The sequence below is a fragment of the Cheilinus undulatus genome, linkage group 3, assembly GCF_018320785.1.
Source record: "Cheilinus undulatus linkage group 3, ASM1832078v1, whole genome shotgun sequence".
Taxonomy (NCBI): domain Eukaryota; kingdom Metazoa; phylum Chordata; class Actinopteri; order Labriformes; family Labridae; genus Cheilinus; species Cheilinus undulatus.
In genome coordinates this window covers 50,516,135-50,533,149 of record NC_054867.1, presented here as the reverse complement: position 1 = coordinate 50,533,149, position 17,015 = coordinate 50,516,135, and the positions used below count along the sequence as shown (strand labels likewise).

Here is a 17,015-nt window from a genome sequence, read left to right as displayed (position 1 = left end):
GACCTCTCAGCCTACCATTCTTCGAAGAAAGCGAAATAAGTCATAATATATCAGGAAAAAGTGGTGTTGAAACGTAATTAAAGCTTGTTTTTCACCTATTATTCTTCTCCTTCCCCTCTTTAAACATTTTCACTCATAAAATCGTTTTAAGGAATTTTTGCTGAATTAATCTGCTTTTATGTATGGGTGTATTTTTTAAATTAAATGAGAGATTCTTCTTGAAATGTAACGACTGGCTTTTTTTCCCTTTAATGGAGAGTTGTGATCTTTTTCTGCTTGCGTCTTTATATTTTGTTTTTGACAGTGGCCAGTTTGTAGGCGATTTCTTTACATGACTTATTTGTTTTGCGTTTTGATGTAATTCTACAAATGTTTTTTTTTTAAATCAATTTCAGTGTTCTTATCCAGTTTCTCACGATGTTTTACACTGCCGATGGTGAGTTTCCCTGCTTTCTAGCTGCTGTACGTCACCTCGGTAAACTAAACTTTATAAATGTGCAATATGATTAAAGTGGATGGTATTTGACTATTAACCCAAAACCTTGCAAACTAAATTATGTTAGCGTGCACAAGCAATGAGTGACTTTTTCAACCAATTTTCTGATTAAAAAACAATATAGACGTATTATTATATATTAGTTAATTTTTTTGTAAAAGTGCACCTTTGTAACTAGCCTTAATGTAAGCTTTTCACTTCAATAATTACGATTTTTAAATCGAAGAAACTAAAAATTCATCCGAAATGACAGTTGACGTTATGACGGTTGAAAACCATTAGTATCCGTTAGTTCGGGCTTTTATTTTGAAGCGTATGCGGAAGTAGTATTCTGATGAGGAAGTTGGTTAACGGAGGCCGGGCAGTAGTCAGTCGGTCGGTCTGTAGTACTTCTGAATTACTGCTAGCAGTCAGTGGTAACAGTCGGGGTACTTGTATGTTGCCGTGCTGTTCTGTGTAACTTTCTGACCGTTAACGAGAGCTCAGTTTGTCGCACTCGCTGTGATGGAACTGGACAAAATGGACGAGAACGACTGGAAGTACCACGGAGAGGGAAACAAGAGCCTGGTGGTGTCTCACGTACAGGTGAGGATGCTAGGCTAAGCTAATCTAAGTTAAAGCAAAAGGAGTGAAATTGAGCTTTAGGAGGACACCCACCGTCTGCTTAAAGCCTTTTGGAACGATAAAAAAGCTTCAGCTCGGCGTTGTCATCGCTGGAAAGTTCTAGTTATTCTCTGGAAAACATGTTTGTGCCTTTAAGGTGAAATGTCAACCACGAAGAATTTATTTATCATCTCGATTCTCAGCCAGTGTTTGCTAGCTTAGCTAAGCTTTGTAACAGTCTAATCAGTGATTAAGATTGTTACATGGAAAAACGATGCTTTGAAACTCTACATATTCTTAAAATGACATATATTTCTCCCCCAGCTATGGTGGCGGATTGACTGGTTGGGGGGGTTCGGGTCTTAAAATGCTGGGTCCTAACCGGTGTTACGGTTTAAAGAGTAACCGTGTTAACTGGCGCATTCAGCCAAACGCGTTGCAGTTACCGTAGTTACAACATGTGTTGGAGACGTAAAGTGTCCTAACAAATTCCTCGTTTATATGCTCTGTTATGATGTAATAAACTCTTCATTTATGACTTGATCTTAAAATGAATCAAAGCGACACTCGTTTAGACACTCTCCATTTTAAACCACTGCTGTAACTACGACAACCACAGACGCATCCGGATAAAAGTCGTTAGTGAACACGATCACTTTTAGAACCGCAACACCAGAGGCTGTTACTGAGCAAGTTTAGCCGTTAGCAGCTTCTCAGGCTTTTTATCCATCTGCTTGTTGGACTGACACGGAACAGAAACTCCTCACCGCCTGTTAGCTTACTGTTTAGCACATAGAGCAGTTCTTGAAGTCGTTTCCATGCAGGTTAATCGGTGCTGACAGACAGTGGAATGACCGAAACAGGGCGGTTTATTCACTGACCGACTGTGGGAAAGCCTGATTCTCGGACCGGTCTGATCATGTTGTTATTATGCAATACTTAACATGGTATGACGGCTTTACATCACAGCAGCATGGTCTTTATACAGCTCAGCATCTGTCAGAGTAGTGTGGTTTTAGTTGTCAACAATCAAGTAGGGCTGGGTGATGCGGACCAAAAGTGACTTCTAAATAGTTTGTAGCCTAATGACAATACACAATACATACCTTAATCTTTTTTCAAGTCAAAAATAGCAATAACAAAGTTGGTTCTGTGTCTTATTAAAATAAAAATGTCACATAGGAGCTTTTGTTAACATCCATTCATTCATTAGCAATGGTAGCATGCACATAAGAAATGTTTGGATACATGATATTGGATTTTTGCTCATATTAGATATACCGATATTTACAAATGAATTCAAGCTGTTATGAATATCTATAAATATAGTTAAGACCTAAAACTTCAGTCCTTAAAACACAAAATTTAAAGTTTAATGGTAAAAAAACAATCACCCATCCTTACAACACACTTAAAAATGTAAGGAATGATGATAAATGAAGAAAAAGACTTCAGCTGGTGCAGTTGTGTTTGTCATGCCTAAGACTCCACTATCTTATTTGTTTGTAAAACAAATCTTTACAGCTGATGAAAGCTGATTTTTAAATCCAAAATGCCGGCTATATACATTGTTAGATATTCCATATCTGCCAGTACTGCTAATATACTTTTGAGATAATGCCTACTAATTTCAATATCATGATGATAATATCGTGCATCCCTCAAAAAATTGACTTAGAATTAAATTTCTCTTTAGGTTTTAGTTTAGTCGGAACATTTTAAATATATTAAGTGTTGTCAGTTAGCATTTTACTGCTCTTAAATGTTGATTGACGGTAAACAATCTTCTAACTGAACATTAGGTGTGACAAGGGATGCACAGTATTATAGTTATGATATCATTATTCACAGGTATTAGCCCAGAAAGTAAATTGTCTGTTTAGGTAGATATGACACTTTCTGCTGCTATTTATTTTGGTGATATTTTGGCTAGAAAAGTCTGACTTTATCAGCTGTAAATATTGGCTATATGAAAAAATAAGTTAGTGGAGCTTTAGGCAGGGCCCTCAGACCTATTACAGCTGAACCTTTTTCTTCATTCCTCATCATTCCTTACATTTTAAAGTGTGTTTTGAGGACTCAAAGTTGTTGATTTCCTCACTGTTAACCTTTGTGTGTTTTAAGGACTGAAGTTTTAGGCCTAGACTATATTTAAATAACAGCATCGATATTGGTATCAGCTAAAATTAATTTGGTTTGGTCTTTTGTCAAATGGTTGAAGTCAAACTGTCAAGCATGCATCAGTGGCAGTAATGTGATTCATGAGCGAGTTTAAAGACACTTCTTCTGTTTGGGTGTGGATCATGATGAGGAGTGGTGTGGAGGTGTGGATCACCGCTTTCCACATTATTAAGAAAATGGCATTTTTCTCTTATTTTCCTAAATATTATTGCAAATGACAGTCATAGTATTTTTCAAGTCATCAGCCGTTAGAGCATAATTCAGATGTTTTTGAACAAACTTCATAATGATAACCATTATTTTTTTTAAATAAAAAACCTCAAAATGCACTGTTCCACATTATTAAGCACGACAGAGTGTTAAAACATTTTATTGGTTGTAAAGAACTGAAAATGGTCATTTGTTGAATTTGCAGCATTAGGAGGTCATATTTATTGAAATCAAAGCTATATAATCAAAAACATCTTAACGGGCAAAGGTACATGTTAACATAGGAGCCCTTCTTTGATATCACCTTCACTATTCTTGCATCCATTGAACTTGTGAGTTTTTGGAGAGTATCTGCTTGAATTTCTTTGCAGGATGTCAGAATATCCTCCCAGAGCTGCTGTTTGGATGTGAACTGCCTCCCACCCTCATAGATCTTTAGCTTGAGGATGCTCCAAAGGTTCTCACTAGGGTTGAGGTCAGGGGAGGATGGGGGCCACACCATGAGTTTCTCTCCTTTTATGCCCATAGCAGCCAATAACACAGAGATATTCTTTGAAGTATGAGATGGTGCATTGTCATGCATGAAGAAAATTTTGCTACAAAAGGAACTGCTCTTCTTCTTCTTTTTTTTTTGTTTACCATGGCAGAAAGTGGTCAGTCAGAAGCTCTATATACTTTGCCGAGGTCATTTTCACACCTTCAGGGACCCTAAAGGGGCCTACCAGCTCTCTCCTCATGAATCCGGACCAGAACATGACTCCACCAACTTCTTGCTGACGTCACAGCCTTATTGGGACATGGTGGCCATCCACCAACCATCCACTACTCCTCCATCTGGACCATCCAGGGTTGCACAGCACTCATCAGTCAACAAGACTGTTTGAAAATGAGTCTTCATGTGTTTCTGGGCCCACTGCAACCGTTTCTGCTTGTGAGCATTGGATCTGGCAGCCGAATAGTAGGTTTATACACGACTGCAAGCCTCTGGAGGATCCTGCACCTTGAGGTTGGTGGGACTCCAGAGGCACCAGCAGCTTCAAATACCTGTTTGCTGCTTTGTAATGACATTTTAGCAGCTGCTCTCTTAATTTGATGAATTTGTTCGTCAGAAACCTCCCTCATTATGCCTTTGTCTGCACGAACCCATCTGTGCTCTGAATCAGCCACAAATTTCTTCACAGTACAATGATCACGATTAATTTTTCATGAAATATCTAATGTTTTCATTCCTTGTCCAAGGCATTACACTATTTGACACTTTTTCTTAACTTTTTCTTTCCTGTATTGCTTGAAACCTTTGGCCTGCCTAATAATGTGGAATATGTGGAAAAGTGCATTTTGAGGTTTTTATTTAAAAAGAAATAATGGTTATCATTATGAAGTTTGTTCAAAAACATTTGAATTATACTCTAACGGCTGATGACTTGAAAAATACTCTGTCATTTGCATAAATATTTAGGAAAAGAAGAGAAAAATGTCATTTGCTTAATAATGTGGAAAGCAGTGTACAAATCACTTCCAGTGCTCTTGTAAACCTTGCCTTATAAACATTGTTTGTTTTTTAGACTCAGAGTGTTTTGATAAAGGATTTAATGTAATGCCAGGGGAGACGCGCTCTGCTCGCTGTGCTTGCATGTGCACTAGGGGTGGGAGAAAAAATTGATACAGCATAGTATTGCGATATTTTGTCTAGTGATATATCGTATTGTCTTGTCCATCAAGTATCAAGTTTTTCAAGTTAATTGCCAATATGAACTTAAGTCTATGATAATGGAAAAATAAAATAAATTATTTGGACAGTTGTTTGTCCAGTGAGGTCGGCAGAGGTGACGGTCGTAGAGCAGGAGAAAGTTAGTACAGCAAACGTGGCAGCACCAGGGAAAGGACATTAGGGCACAACGAAGTAGACATGACACATGAGGTTTGCAAGAAGTGCTACATGAAAATAAAATACTGCAGAAATACAACAAACACGAGGGCAAGACTGATGCTAAATCAGCTAAACAGTTTAAAAAAATGGTATAGATTGCAATGTATAGTATCACAATACTCACTGTATTGCAAAATGTTTAAAATCGCAATAATATCGAATCGTGACCCAAGTATCGTGATAATATCGTATTTTCGGGCCACTAGTGGTTCCCACCCCTAATGTGCATGCTGACAAGTGCCTGTATAGTGTGATTATGTGATGAATAATGTGAACACCTGGCGGTAATACCACATACCGCAGTAAAATTCGGGAAGGGTGTGACGGTATTAAAACTAAATACTGCCCAGTCCTACCACTGAGATGAAGGACTCATGTAAAACAATGTTTGTGTGTTTGAATCACCATCCTGACCAAACCTTAACTCCATGGATCACTCACCCCAGCCCTGCTCAACAGGTGCGATTATGTAAGAGGAGAATGTGACAGAGTGTATACCTGTTAAAGACATTTTTATTTTTCATATGACCAAAAAACTGTGCATCTAGAATATGGAGCAATAATTATGGTTTTCTCATTATCTCATTTTGGCATCTTTCTTTGGTAAAGATGATGTGTTTACCATTAATTTGCATCAATGCCTATCCTGAAAATAATTTATTTGTACTTAGTTCACCTGGATACAAGTGAATTAACACTGTGTTGATGACCAAACTAAATATAAAATCAAAACTTGGTCCCTCTGAAGATGATACAGAAAAGAAACAGTGAATATGCTGTTTTTTCGTTGCAGCAGGAAAAGGTTGACAGCAGAGTGGCAGGGTATTAGGAGAGATAATTTCATATATTAAGAGTAATTTAATTAAAAGGCCGACTAAAGCGTACTCTGAGTTGCCCCTGAAATAGAAGGTGACACAGGAGTGGATTTTCAATCTCTCCTTTCCAAATCCAGAATGAATTAATCCTGTCCCGTCCTGTTATTGTGTCCCAACCAGCCAACAGAGCAGACAGGAATCAATAAAAAAGATTAACAGCCACTTTATCCTAAATAAAGAAAATCTGTTTGTGTATGTTTGAAAACTGACATGTTATGATTCATATCCTGCCTGCTCCTAATGCTATCTTTCACACAGAAAGTAGCAGTTCAGAATTAGACTCATTTACATGAATACAGAAGCATGAAAAAGTACATGCTGCTGCATCCACTACAGAAGAAGTGTATTATTATCACTTAAATGAGCATGTTGGAAGAAAAATTGTGCAGCTGACCTTACATTAAGCAGGTAACTACAGTGCATGCAACAGTGTGACTCTTGTTTTCTACATAACTTGGTTTTTCCTTGATTAAAGCCTCTGATATCCTCTCTGTCAACACATTGTGACGTGTATGAATGTTCGTTGTTTAATCACACTCAGTAATGACAGGGTACTCACTGATGTTTTGTCACAGCTAATATAGAGCAATTTATGCTGGAATGTTCTTTAGACAATTAGAGACTCGTGTCCCAACTCGCACTGTGACGCAAATGTTGGGAGGGCTAACGGTGCTAGCTTGTGTTGAGATCCCATAAATTCTTTCCCACATCAACCCAGACTTTCCGGAATGGACTCTCTGTTCCTTTTACACCATTGGAAATCAGTATCAGTTCATAAATGCATCTCTTGGAGATGTTCTTGTCAGCTCTGTCTGTTTGAATAAAAATCCAATCATCTAACAGATTCTGTCTTCTGCTCCTGCAGCTTTCTCGAGTTTTACGCCTGCTCAAATATCCTGCAGAAGACTCTGAAAACCCCCCACAGGTAAATATCAGTCTGAGACTAAATCCCACACCTTAGAAAGGGTTGAGGATGTTCCGATTTTTAAGGGACAATGACTCCATTTTATTTCTTCCAATGTGCACATCTGTTCTCTCATGTAGAAGATCTAAACTCAACCTGCAGATTAAGTCAAAGTTCAACCACAAAGTGGTTGCCCCAAAACATTTTAGCATCAGTCTTAATTAGGGTTGTAAGTGTTCATCTCATGCCTCGGTTTTCTGGTCATGGTCTGGCAAGTGTTCATTTCAACAGCAACACAAAGTCCCGGATGCATATGTCAAGGTTTCTATGGTTTATTTAGAACTGACAGTAATGACTATACAGTTTGTTCCATCTAGTTTTATTTAGAGCTACCTGTGGTAGTTAGAACTGCCTGTTGTGTATTAAACATTTAATTAAAAGGAAGGGTGGAAAACAAAACAGAGTTGCTGAAATGAATATTTTTTTATTTCAAGGTATAAGATAGATTAAATGTGAAGTTAAAAACAAAATATATTTCCTGTAGAAGCAATGCTTCGTATTTATTATTCATGATGTGTGGTCACTAGAGATGCACTGATTGTGAAATTTAGGGCTGATGTCAACACCGATGCTTAAAATAACAATTTAGCTGATACCAATGGTTTTGTAAATACTTTTTTTGCTGCAACACTCCTAGTATGTCAACATTTTCTCTCACATCTGACCATGAAACAGATCAGAGTTTGTACAGTGTATTTTTCTGCCCTTTAAAAACATCTTATTTGATTCAGCTGCTAGATTTACCAGATGGCAGTGAAACATTGATTGGACACAAACAGAAAAATACTGAAAACTGATACCTGGGCATGCCATATTATTTGGTCGAAGGCTGATATTTGTCAACAGAGTTGGTATTGGCCGATACCGATGATAAACAGATCCATCTGTGCACCCCTAGTGGTCACATAGTTCTTAGTGTAACAGCAGGTGCAGGGGTCATTTGTTCTCAATCACAGCTTGTGTATGGCAGTGAAGAACCCCAGACTGGCTTTATGTGTGCATGGTATGGGGTTTTGTATCAAGGCTTGTTCTAATGAAGACAGGGTCCTATAGTACTCATAGCCTTTAAAATGCGTTAGCTGTTGAATGTTGTTGACCCTCTCTTCCGTTACATCCAGAGGCTTTCAATACTGTTACACCTCTCGTCTTAATATCAACCTGATTTTTTTGCTCATTGCTGTAGGTACTGTTTGCAGTCATTTTGGTATAAGTAATGCTTGCCGTTATTGACTCTCACTATGATCTGCTCATCACACAAAGAACAAGAAACCTTTATGCTAAGCAATGTTATAAGCACATTTTACTTTAGAGTCCACTTCAGTGTCATGATCTCCACTGTCACTACACATTTCTACTCTTACACTGAGTCTGCAGTGGTGTTATACTGGTGTTATACTGGTGTTATATTGGTGTGCCTGTGTTTTGATTTTGCATTGTGTTACAGTGTTGCTGAAGCAAGAGATGCATGAAATGTGCACAAACAGTGGGAGCTTTACATACACAGACACTCAGGCATATATACACAGGGTTCTGGAGTCTCTGACATTTACAATGAAGCAGTTTTGGCTTTGTTACACCTCTGTAACTACCTCTGATAAATAACTGAGAATGCTGTAGCTATAGTATACTCATCAAGCCAGTAGTTGTGTCCTTGCAGTGAAACATTTGCATGCATGTGCACACACTCTTCCCTCTACAGAGTGATGAAGTTTAAACATACAAAAATGCTAACACAAATGTTTGTGTGGAGGAACATTAAAGCAGGTTGCCACTCTATGTGACCCTGATGTACAAATAAGTTTATATTAAGAAAATGTTGACTGGAAGTCACAAACAAAATTCAGGAGTTGCCATTTTTTTGTTGTAGTCCACCTATTGGTACATTTACGGACTCATGTGAGTTTTCAGTGACCCAAAACACTGTTGAATAGCCAAAATGAACAATATTTTACTTTTACAGCTGAAATTGTTGTCATCTAAATGTTGCCTTTTGCCTCATCAGTTTATCTCAGTGACATATACAATGGAGGTGAGGCTTAAAGTCCTCCTTAAACTGGCAATGTAAAAGGGATCTTAGATACCTTTATTCAGTTGACAAGAAAAAGCTCCTGCATGGTGGCCAATAGACCAGAGATGCTTCATACAGCTGATTGAAAACATGGAAATATGTATATAAACAAACTATTTAGATAAATATAGATATATATTAGATGACTAATGATAATTACCAGTTGCAGCACCAAGTCCTTTACACATACTTCACTCTCTGATAAGATCATGCCCTGAGCTGAAGATTTGACTGATCTGCTAAAGTCAACTAAAACTGTGACAGCTCTTTAAAGACTAAACACACAGCATCAAGTCCTAACTGACAGATACCTCACTAAATCAAATAAGACATTTTAGACATTTAAACAAAAGTCACTAGCTGCAAGAAAGATCCAGCTCTACTCTGAGGCAAACATTTGCACGTGTTAAACTGGTTTATAACGATGTTAATTTTGTCGACTAACACTGACTAAAAATGTTTGTTGACAGCCTTTTCTTCTGACAGAAACTAGACTAAGACTACCAAAAAGAGATCTGCGATGACTAAAACTGACAAAAACTAAGTTTAGTTTTTGCCAAGATGACTTAAACTAGACTATTAATATATAGTGTAGTTGTATAAAATGTATAAGTGTCTGACGAAATTAAATTTTCGTCATTCAAAATCTGTGATATTTCTCCACTGTGGGTAAATCTGTCAAAAAACAATGTAGCTGTATCTATTCTGACAGTCAGCTGTAGCAGGGACCCTGGGTTTAGCAGAGTGCATAGAACACACTACCATGACTTAGTACCAAATTTAGGCAAGAAATTCAGTGCTTGGACTAAAAGTAAAGACTAAAATGTGAGGACTTTTTATGCACTAAAACTAGACTAATATGTTTTGAGTTTTTGTCGACTAAAACCAGACTAAAACTAAAAAGGACAGAAACGACTTAAATGTGACTAAAACTAAAATGCATTTCATTTAAAGACTAAAACTAAAACTACAAGTAAAATAGCTGCCAAAATAAACACTGGTTTATAGTATAGTTCTGTTTGCAGGGCTGTGCAGTAGAACAGTTTTAAGTGCTGTCAGTAATCCTGATAATGTCTTTCTGACTGATTGATAATGATGGAGGGAAAAATCTGATGCAGGATGAGCTGTTGATGATGTTTAATCTCCACCAGAGCATTTACAGAAGTATGAAAGCTGTTCATTAAGCTCACAGACTTCGACTAGATAACAGGTTGTCATACATTTTCAGTACTTTGTTACATTTTGACTCTCTGTTTTTAGAGTGTTAGTCTTTGTTGTTTTAATGATTAATATTAATGAAGAGTCCCAAAGCTTTAAAAACTAGAATGGCCGTCTGAGGCGGCAGACCCACGCCTAAGCAGCGCCACCGAGGAACTTGCGTTCCCATTGATTACTATGGTGTTCGAAATTCGAAGTCAGAGAAAAACCGAACGGGTGCGCGGATCATCACCAAAATCTAATCGATTCTTCCCTGTCACTATCCCAATATTCCCTGAAAGCTTGGTGAAGATCCAACTTTCCGTTCTCGAGTTATCTTGTACACATACAAACAAATAAACAAAGATACGGAACCCTTTACATAACCCCCTGCTGATTTCATCGGCGTGGGTAATAAAAACAGTAAGAACAGGGCACCAGTATTCCTATTAGTTATGCCCAGTTGCCCCACGTAAAGAAGCTTTGTCCTCAAAGCTGTCAGCCTGGTCAGTGGCTCCTGTTCCACTTACCATTCCCAACTCTCCCCCCAAGTTTCCAACTCCATCCATTATCTATCTGAAGAAAGGGATCTTTCTGTGTAGCTTTATGAATGTTTTCAACTAAAATGTCTTATTAGATTTTGTAGTTTATGTGGATGACATGTGCTGATTAGGTATAGGTCAGTTATGACTTATTTCTATGAGGTTATAGAAGGGTTGTCATAGTACTGTAAAATATAATTAAACAGATATCTTGCTGATGCCACCACAGCAAAAATTAGCATAAGTCCTAGGACCCCAATCCAAGGTAGTTCTAGTTTTTAGTGACTTAAAATTTAATGCAAACTCCTGCACACTCTCTCTTTGGCTTTCAACATCCTTTGGCTAAAAATATGGATGATGATCTAAGGTTGGGTTTTTAATTTCTTTTTATGCCTTTCTGTGCCTTAGGGCCCACACACAGGTGTTCAACTAGTTTTCTGATGAATAACTGGTCTTCATGGCTGAAGGGTGTAGGAGTTTATGTGACTGTTAGTAGACATGAACATTTCTCTCAGCTGATTGTTCCAAGCCTTAGAGGACACAACCTGAATGCATCAGTATTGAAAACTAGTTCTTGCTCTGTTTACTGTCAGCTGCTAATCTTACATCCTGGTCAGATTAAAAGCCTTTAACTACAGCTTCTGATCCATATGTAAATAAAACATGCAAAGTCACACAGCCCCATCCCAAAATTCAAATTTACCTGGAGCTTCTCATCATTACTTTTACTCTGGAGGTCATGAGTCACAACAAGGGTTATTTACAAAACATTTGTTTGCAGAATAAATAGATGAATATCAGCAGCTTATCTAAAAGCAGACACTCTAAGGAGTAGAAATGACAAAGATGTGGGGTCTGAACAGTTTGAGCTCCAAGAAAAATAATTAGATGATTCCTCAACTTAGTATTTTGTTTATATTTGAGGAGTTCAGAAACAAGTACAATGCTTAACAAATTTATTAGACCACCCTAACCCCAACCAAAGTAAGGTTTATAACACAGCTGCCCTAAATTAACAGCATTGGTAATTACCAAAATCATTTTTTATCTTTCTGCAATGGTTAATACACCAATATGTAGAAGCTCTTTAACCCAAATGATATTTTTAATGCTAAAATATAATTATTATTGTTATCCATGAATTTTCAAATTAACTGATTTACAAAAAAAACTGAAAAAATAGTAAAGCACATTATTATTTCTTGATTAATATGTCAAATCATAGTTATTTACTTGCATTCCTGAACAGAAAAAAATGATTTTTAGTGGTTGAATGTTATGTTTCATTAATTTCTGACTTCTCAGAGAAGCCCAGTGAGCCAGCTCAAATTTGGGGGAATTCAGTTTGAAATCCCTCATTCCTGTTCAAAATGGTAAAATGTGGAGAGCTGACTGAAAATGAAAGAGTTTGCATTAAAGCACTTCATGATGCTGGATGGTCTCGGAGACAAATATGACAGGTGGTCAATAAATTTGTTAAGCACTGTATGTAGCTGAGCTTGTCTGCTATGACCACCACAAGATCACCCTTACAAGTAGATAAAACCCAAACAGATGCACATTAAAGAGTAAAAGTATCAAATGTATGAATACAAGGGGTCATAAACGACTCCAGACTCCTTAGTTGGACAACAGTTAAACACCTTGAAGCATGAAGTTCTGCAAAATGCATTGTATTTGTGTTGTTGTTGCAATAAGAGTATTCATAATAAATTTAGAGCAAAATTTGATCATATAGACATAAATTGACTTTGACAAAGCCTTCCTCCACAGTTTCAAAAAATCCTGGAGGAAACCCTGATAAACAATTCATACCCAATCAATGCACTTTTGTTTATGGTAGTCACTGTCCATCTGTACTACAGAGAGGGATGCATGGAGTACAGGAAAAAAGAAAAAAGACAAGCTTTTTAACTTACACCTTTTATGAGCTCAGCACTTGTATGACTTTTTCCCATGTATTTTTTAAAATAAGTTGCTTTGTTCCTTTTGATGGCTATTAGTGTTTCTATTTTAAATAATGAGATAATTAATTTTTTCATTGATTTAGTGAAGGGGGATGTTAAGAAAATCTAATTTTAAAATCTAAAATTTGAAAACAAGTTTCTGTAATATTAACAAGGTAAAACACATTTTTCCCTCATTGTGTGGACCTGAGATAAAATAGACTTCAAGTCCAAAATAATCATATTATGATCTGTAAGATTACAATGTTAATTTCCTATATTTAAGCCTCTGAAAACTCCTTTCATTTGCCTCAGAAGTCGTGTATTTTATTTCATATGGCAGTGTGTTTTGCAGAAAGAGAAGATATTGTTTGATAATTTTTTTTTATGTGCATGTATTGTTGAGTTATAATAATTTTCAGGTTCAGCCAAGGACAGGCAGAACATATTAGCTCAGGCTACAAATAGTTTAGAGAGTGGTAACCGTTTACTTGCTTCAAATGTGTTCCTATAAAAATAAACTCTGAATAAATAACTGCACCTTTTTTTCAGTATCATTCATAATCATATTGGTCATAATAGCTGTGGTCAAACCTGGTTACCTACAAAGATAGTTTCCATGGTAACTGTTAGCAGAAATGAAATGTACAAAGGACACTTCTGGTAAGACTTGCTCCAGATCAGAACATGAACAAACCTGACTGCTGTGTTCCTGTATGACTCCAGTATGGAAAAAGGATGTGGTAACATTGAGGAGGCATGTAAATAATGCAGTTATGCAGGAAGATGATGTGCAATTTTTTTTCCTTGAAACTTCGAGTAGTTTGACTTTCTGTTATTTATCTGGGCTCAGTCTGGTCAAAGGACTTCCCCTCTCTGTCAACATTTAAAGTGTCAACTGTACAACGCCGTCCCCTCTGTCTGTGTATTTTACCTGCAGACCTGTCTGTTTAACTGCCTCTCATTCTGTGTTTGTTCTGCAGACGGTGGAGCAGGCCTTCAGGCAGATTCAGAACATCGTTGACTTCAGCTCCAACGTGATGAGCAGTCTGCTGGGAGAAAACTTTGTGCACAGTGGGGTAAGACATGACAATGAAGCAGTGGTTGCAACACTCCGTAATTCTGCATGTATGACACACCAGCAGCATGCTGATCTTTGTCATTTTGTGTGTTGGGCGTGTCACCTCATGAAGAAACACAACTGTCCCATTGTCTGCTCACATTAGACCTGAAAAGCACAAGTGTCATAACATTCATGTGAATAATATTCAGAATAAATGAGTCATTTGGTGTTTGACAAAGACTTGCTCAATGACATGGTTGAGGTATGTTTATTAATTCATGAAAATTAGTCAGAATTTTAATGTCTTTACCAAGCTCAGGCACTTCTATGGTTCTCATCTTACTAGAATGTTACATTTGATGTGACTCTAGGGAAAAATCAAACATTACAGATAGCTTTTTGTTTACCAACCTTGCAAAAATAAAAGACCAAGGCACCCAAAAGAAGATTTTAGTCACAAAAAACAAACCAAAAACTGCTCCTGCAAACTCCTTTAAACTGACCAGATTTAACAAATACATCAGCACTGCTATTCTGCCAATATGTTTGTGCAATGTAGACACTGGCAGAAGTTAGCCTTTTGATTTTTGATTCGGTCATTTCTCTCCTCACACTTGTCTCATGAAATGGACATACTTATTGCAAAGGCTTATACTTTACAAACTACTGATCATAAAAAGCAGGGTTTCATTTTAAAACATGGATGATAATGTGTCCAAAAGTCTCACGTTTTATCTTCTAGCTGTTTTTACAAAAGCACTTCTGAAAATTTCCAGATTATTTTAGTGGACTGACTCTGAAATCCTCTTAACATGAAAACTTTCTCTTAAACCCAGTTCAGATCAGCAAATTTATGAAGAAAAGAGTTGAGACTTGCAACGGGACACTCTATAATGTTCTGAAAGCCTGTCAGTTCATACTATTCTAATTGCAGGAGATAATTTTGCATAGTAACAATTCTCTACACTCCAGTTTTAACTTCTGCTTTTCATGCATGTCTTGTAGCTGCAGTTTGTAGAGTATGAATAAGGAGAGTGATATTAGTCATTTACTGAAGTTGACATTTTGTCAAAATCTGTGAAAACATTAAAAAGAGATGCACAACATAATCTGTATGATATCCATGTTGGCAGATATGTGTTTAAAAAAGTTAGCCGTATCAGCAGATTTTAGCTTAAAAAAAATCAATGATTGGTATAAGCAGATTTGAAAAATTTCTACATATATTAGTTAATACTGACTGCATGCACAAATACTTTGGCGGAGTTTTAGGCAGGAGCAAGAGATCTATGTTAGATGAAGCCAATTTCTTCAATTTTAGAGTATAGGTAAAAACAAAGGTGACATAAACATGATCATTCTCTCTATTACAATTCATATCTAAACTGCAAAATAAGTCAAAAATAATCATATTTAGATTTTTTTTTTTAGATTTTTTTAAACCCTAGTTGAAGGTATGTTATACTGTGTTGGCTACAATATAAAACAATTTATTGCTTGTGTGTGTTGAAAAAAAAAACATAAGATGTGGAACTTGAAATACCATGTTGAATGTAATGCAAAATCGAAAAAAAGAGAGATCACAATTAGACTGTTATACTGAATTGTTCCACCCTGTTGTGTCCCCCTAAAAGTTCAGAATATTCAGACTTTGGAGCCACTGTTAGCTACTTAAACTGTTGTCTTACACCAAATATGCAGTGAGCTTGAGGCTGAAGATATCCCATCTCTTGACAATTCCTGTGGTTGTTCCTGGAACAGTTTCATCAGTTAGAAGAATTGGCATTATAAGCTGACTTCCTCTTTGGGACCGAGGCACTGGTTGCCTGCTAAAACTCATGTCATGTTTTTCATTCAAAAAGAAGCTTTTGGTGACTTGACAAGCTGAGTTGCAGAAAACACCATCAGCTGACTAGATTAGAAATGCAGCTGCCCCCTGTAATGTTCTAAAACTGTCTCGCATCCCAAATCTCTGGTCTGGACTGGACTCTGATCTTTGATAGTAATCTTGTTTTATTATAAATCTCTCAGATCTCAATTTCTAAGCATTGTCTCACAGTAGAGTTTTCAGACTTGTAACAGTTTCTTGTTATTGTCTTCTTACTTCTTATCAATTATTTCCTGGTTAAAACTCATTTTCAATAACACAATCATTTGCGTTTCCATTTTGCAAAACTTTGCATTCCTCACTTAAACCAGAGTATTTGACGTCAATGTTTGTTTTTAACATCTTTATTTTATTTGTAATAAAGTAGCAGCTTAACAGTTTAAGGAATTTGAGGCATTTCAGTGAACTTATTTTACCCGTGCTTTCATACACATACAAGTTTTCCTGCAGCAGAATTTTACTAAAACAAAGAGCTGCAATGTCTGAAGTCTGGAGGCTTTTAGCACATGAACAGCACTCTCCTCATCAGATGGTGCCTAATTTTAGAGGAACTTTGATAACTTTGTTTTTTAATAACTAAAGATTTGATCAAGCTCTTTCAGAAATCTTGGCCAGGTTTGCAAGATTGGATTAGATTCAACTTGTTATTTGGCATTGAATTAAGGATACAGGTGCTTTAATATGTTTATTGAGCTTGGTAGTTGTGCTTAAGAGATTCCTTTGTATGTACTTGAGCTGTTTTAGCTGTATGTTATTATATCTGCCATAATCTAACAATGAGAATGATTCCAGTAGAATAAAATGCTTATAGTTAAAATCAGGTACGAACAAGAGGAAGTGTCCTTTTTTATTAATCCGTATTAAATGGCTGTTTTGATTTTCTCTTCAGGAAGTGGTCAAACTGCCGCTGGAGTTTGTACGACAGCTGTCCATCAAGGTTCAGCATCAAAGACCAGGTAAATCATCTTTTAATATTTCTCTGAAAACTTTGGAGGTAGGTTATTTATTTAGGACAGAAAGTTTAATAACAAGATTGATCTTATTTTTCCTGA

At 36.7% G+C, this 17,015-nt stretch overlaps 1 protein-coding gene across 1 annotated transcript in view; it reads left to right on the top strand.

Moving 5' to 3' along the window:
• The first annotated feature begins 880 nt into the window (after positions 1 to 880).
• ippk (inositol 1,3,4,5,6-pentakisphosphate 2-kinase) overlaps positions 881 to 17,015 on the top strand; it is a 35,662-nt gene continuing 19,527 nt past the window's right edge. Inside the window, exons 1-4 of the mRNA XM_041782658.1 lie at positions 881 to 1,081; positions 7,161 to 7,220; positions 13,996 to 14,091; positions 16,853 to 16,919. Of these exons, the coding sequence (XP_041638592.1) occupies positions 1,001 to 1,081; positions 7,161 to 7,220; positions 13,996 to 14,091; positions 16,853 to 16,919 (304 nt within the window). The 5' untranslated portion in view covers positions 881 to 1,000. The remainder of the gene's footprint in view (positions 1,082 to 7,160; positions 7,221 to 13,995; positions 14,092 to 16,852; positions 16,920 to 17,015) is intronic.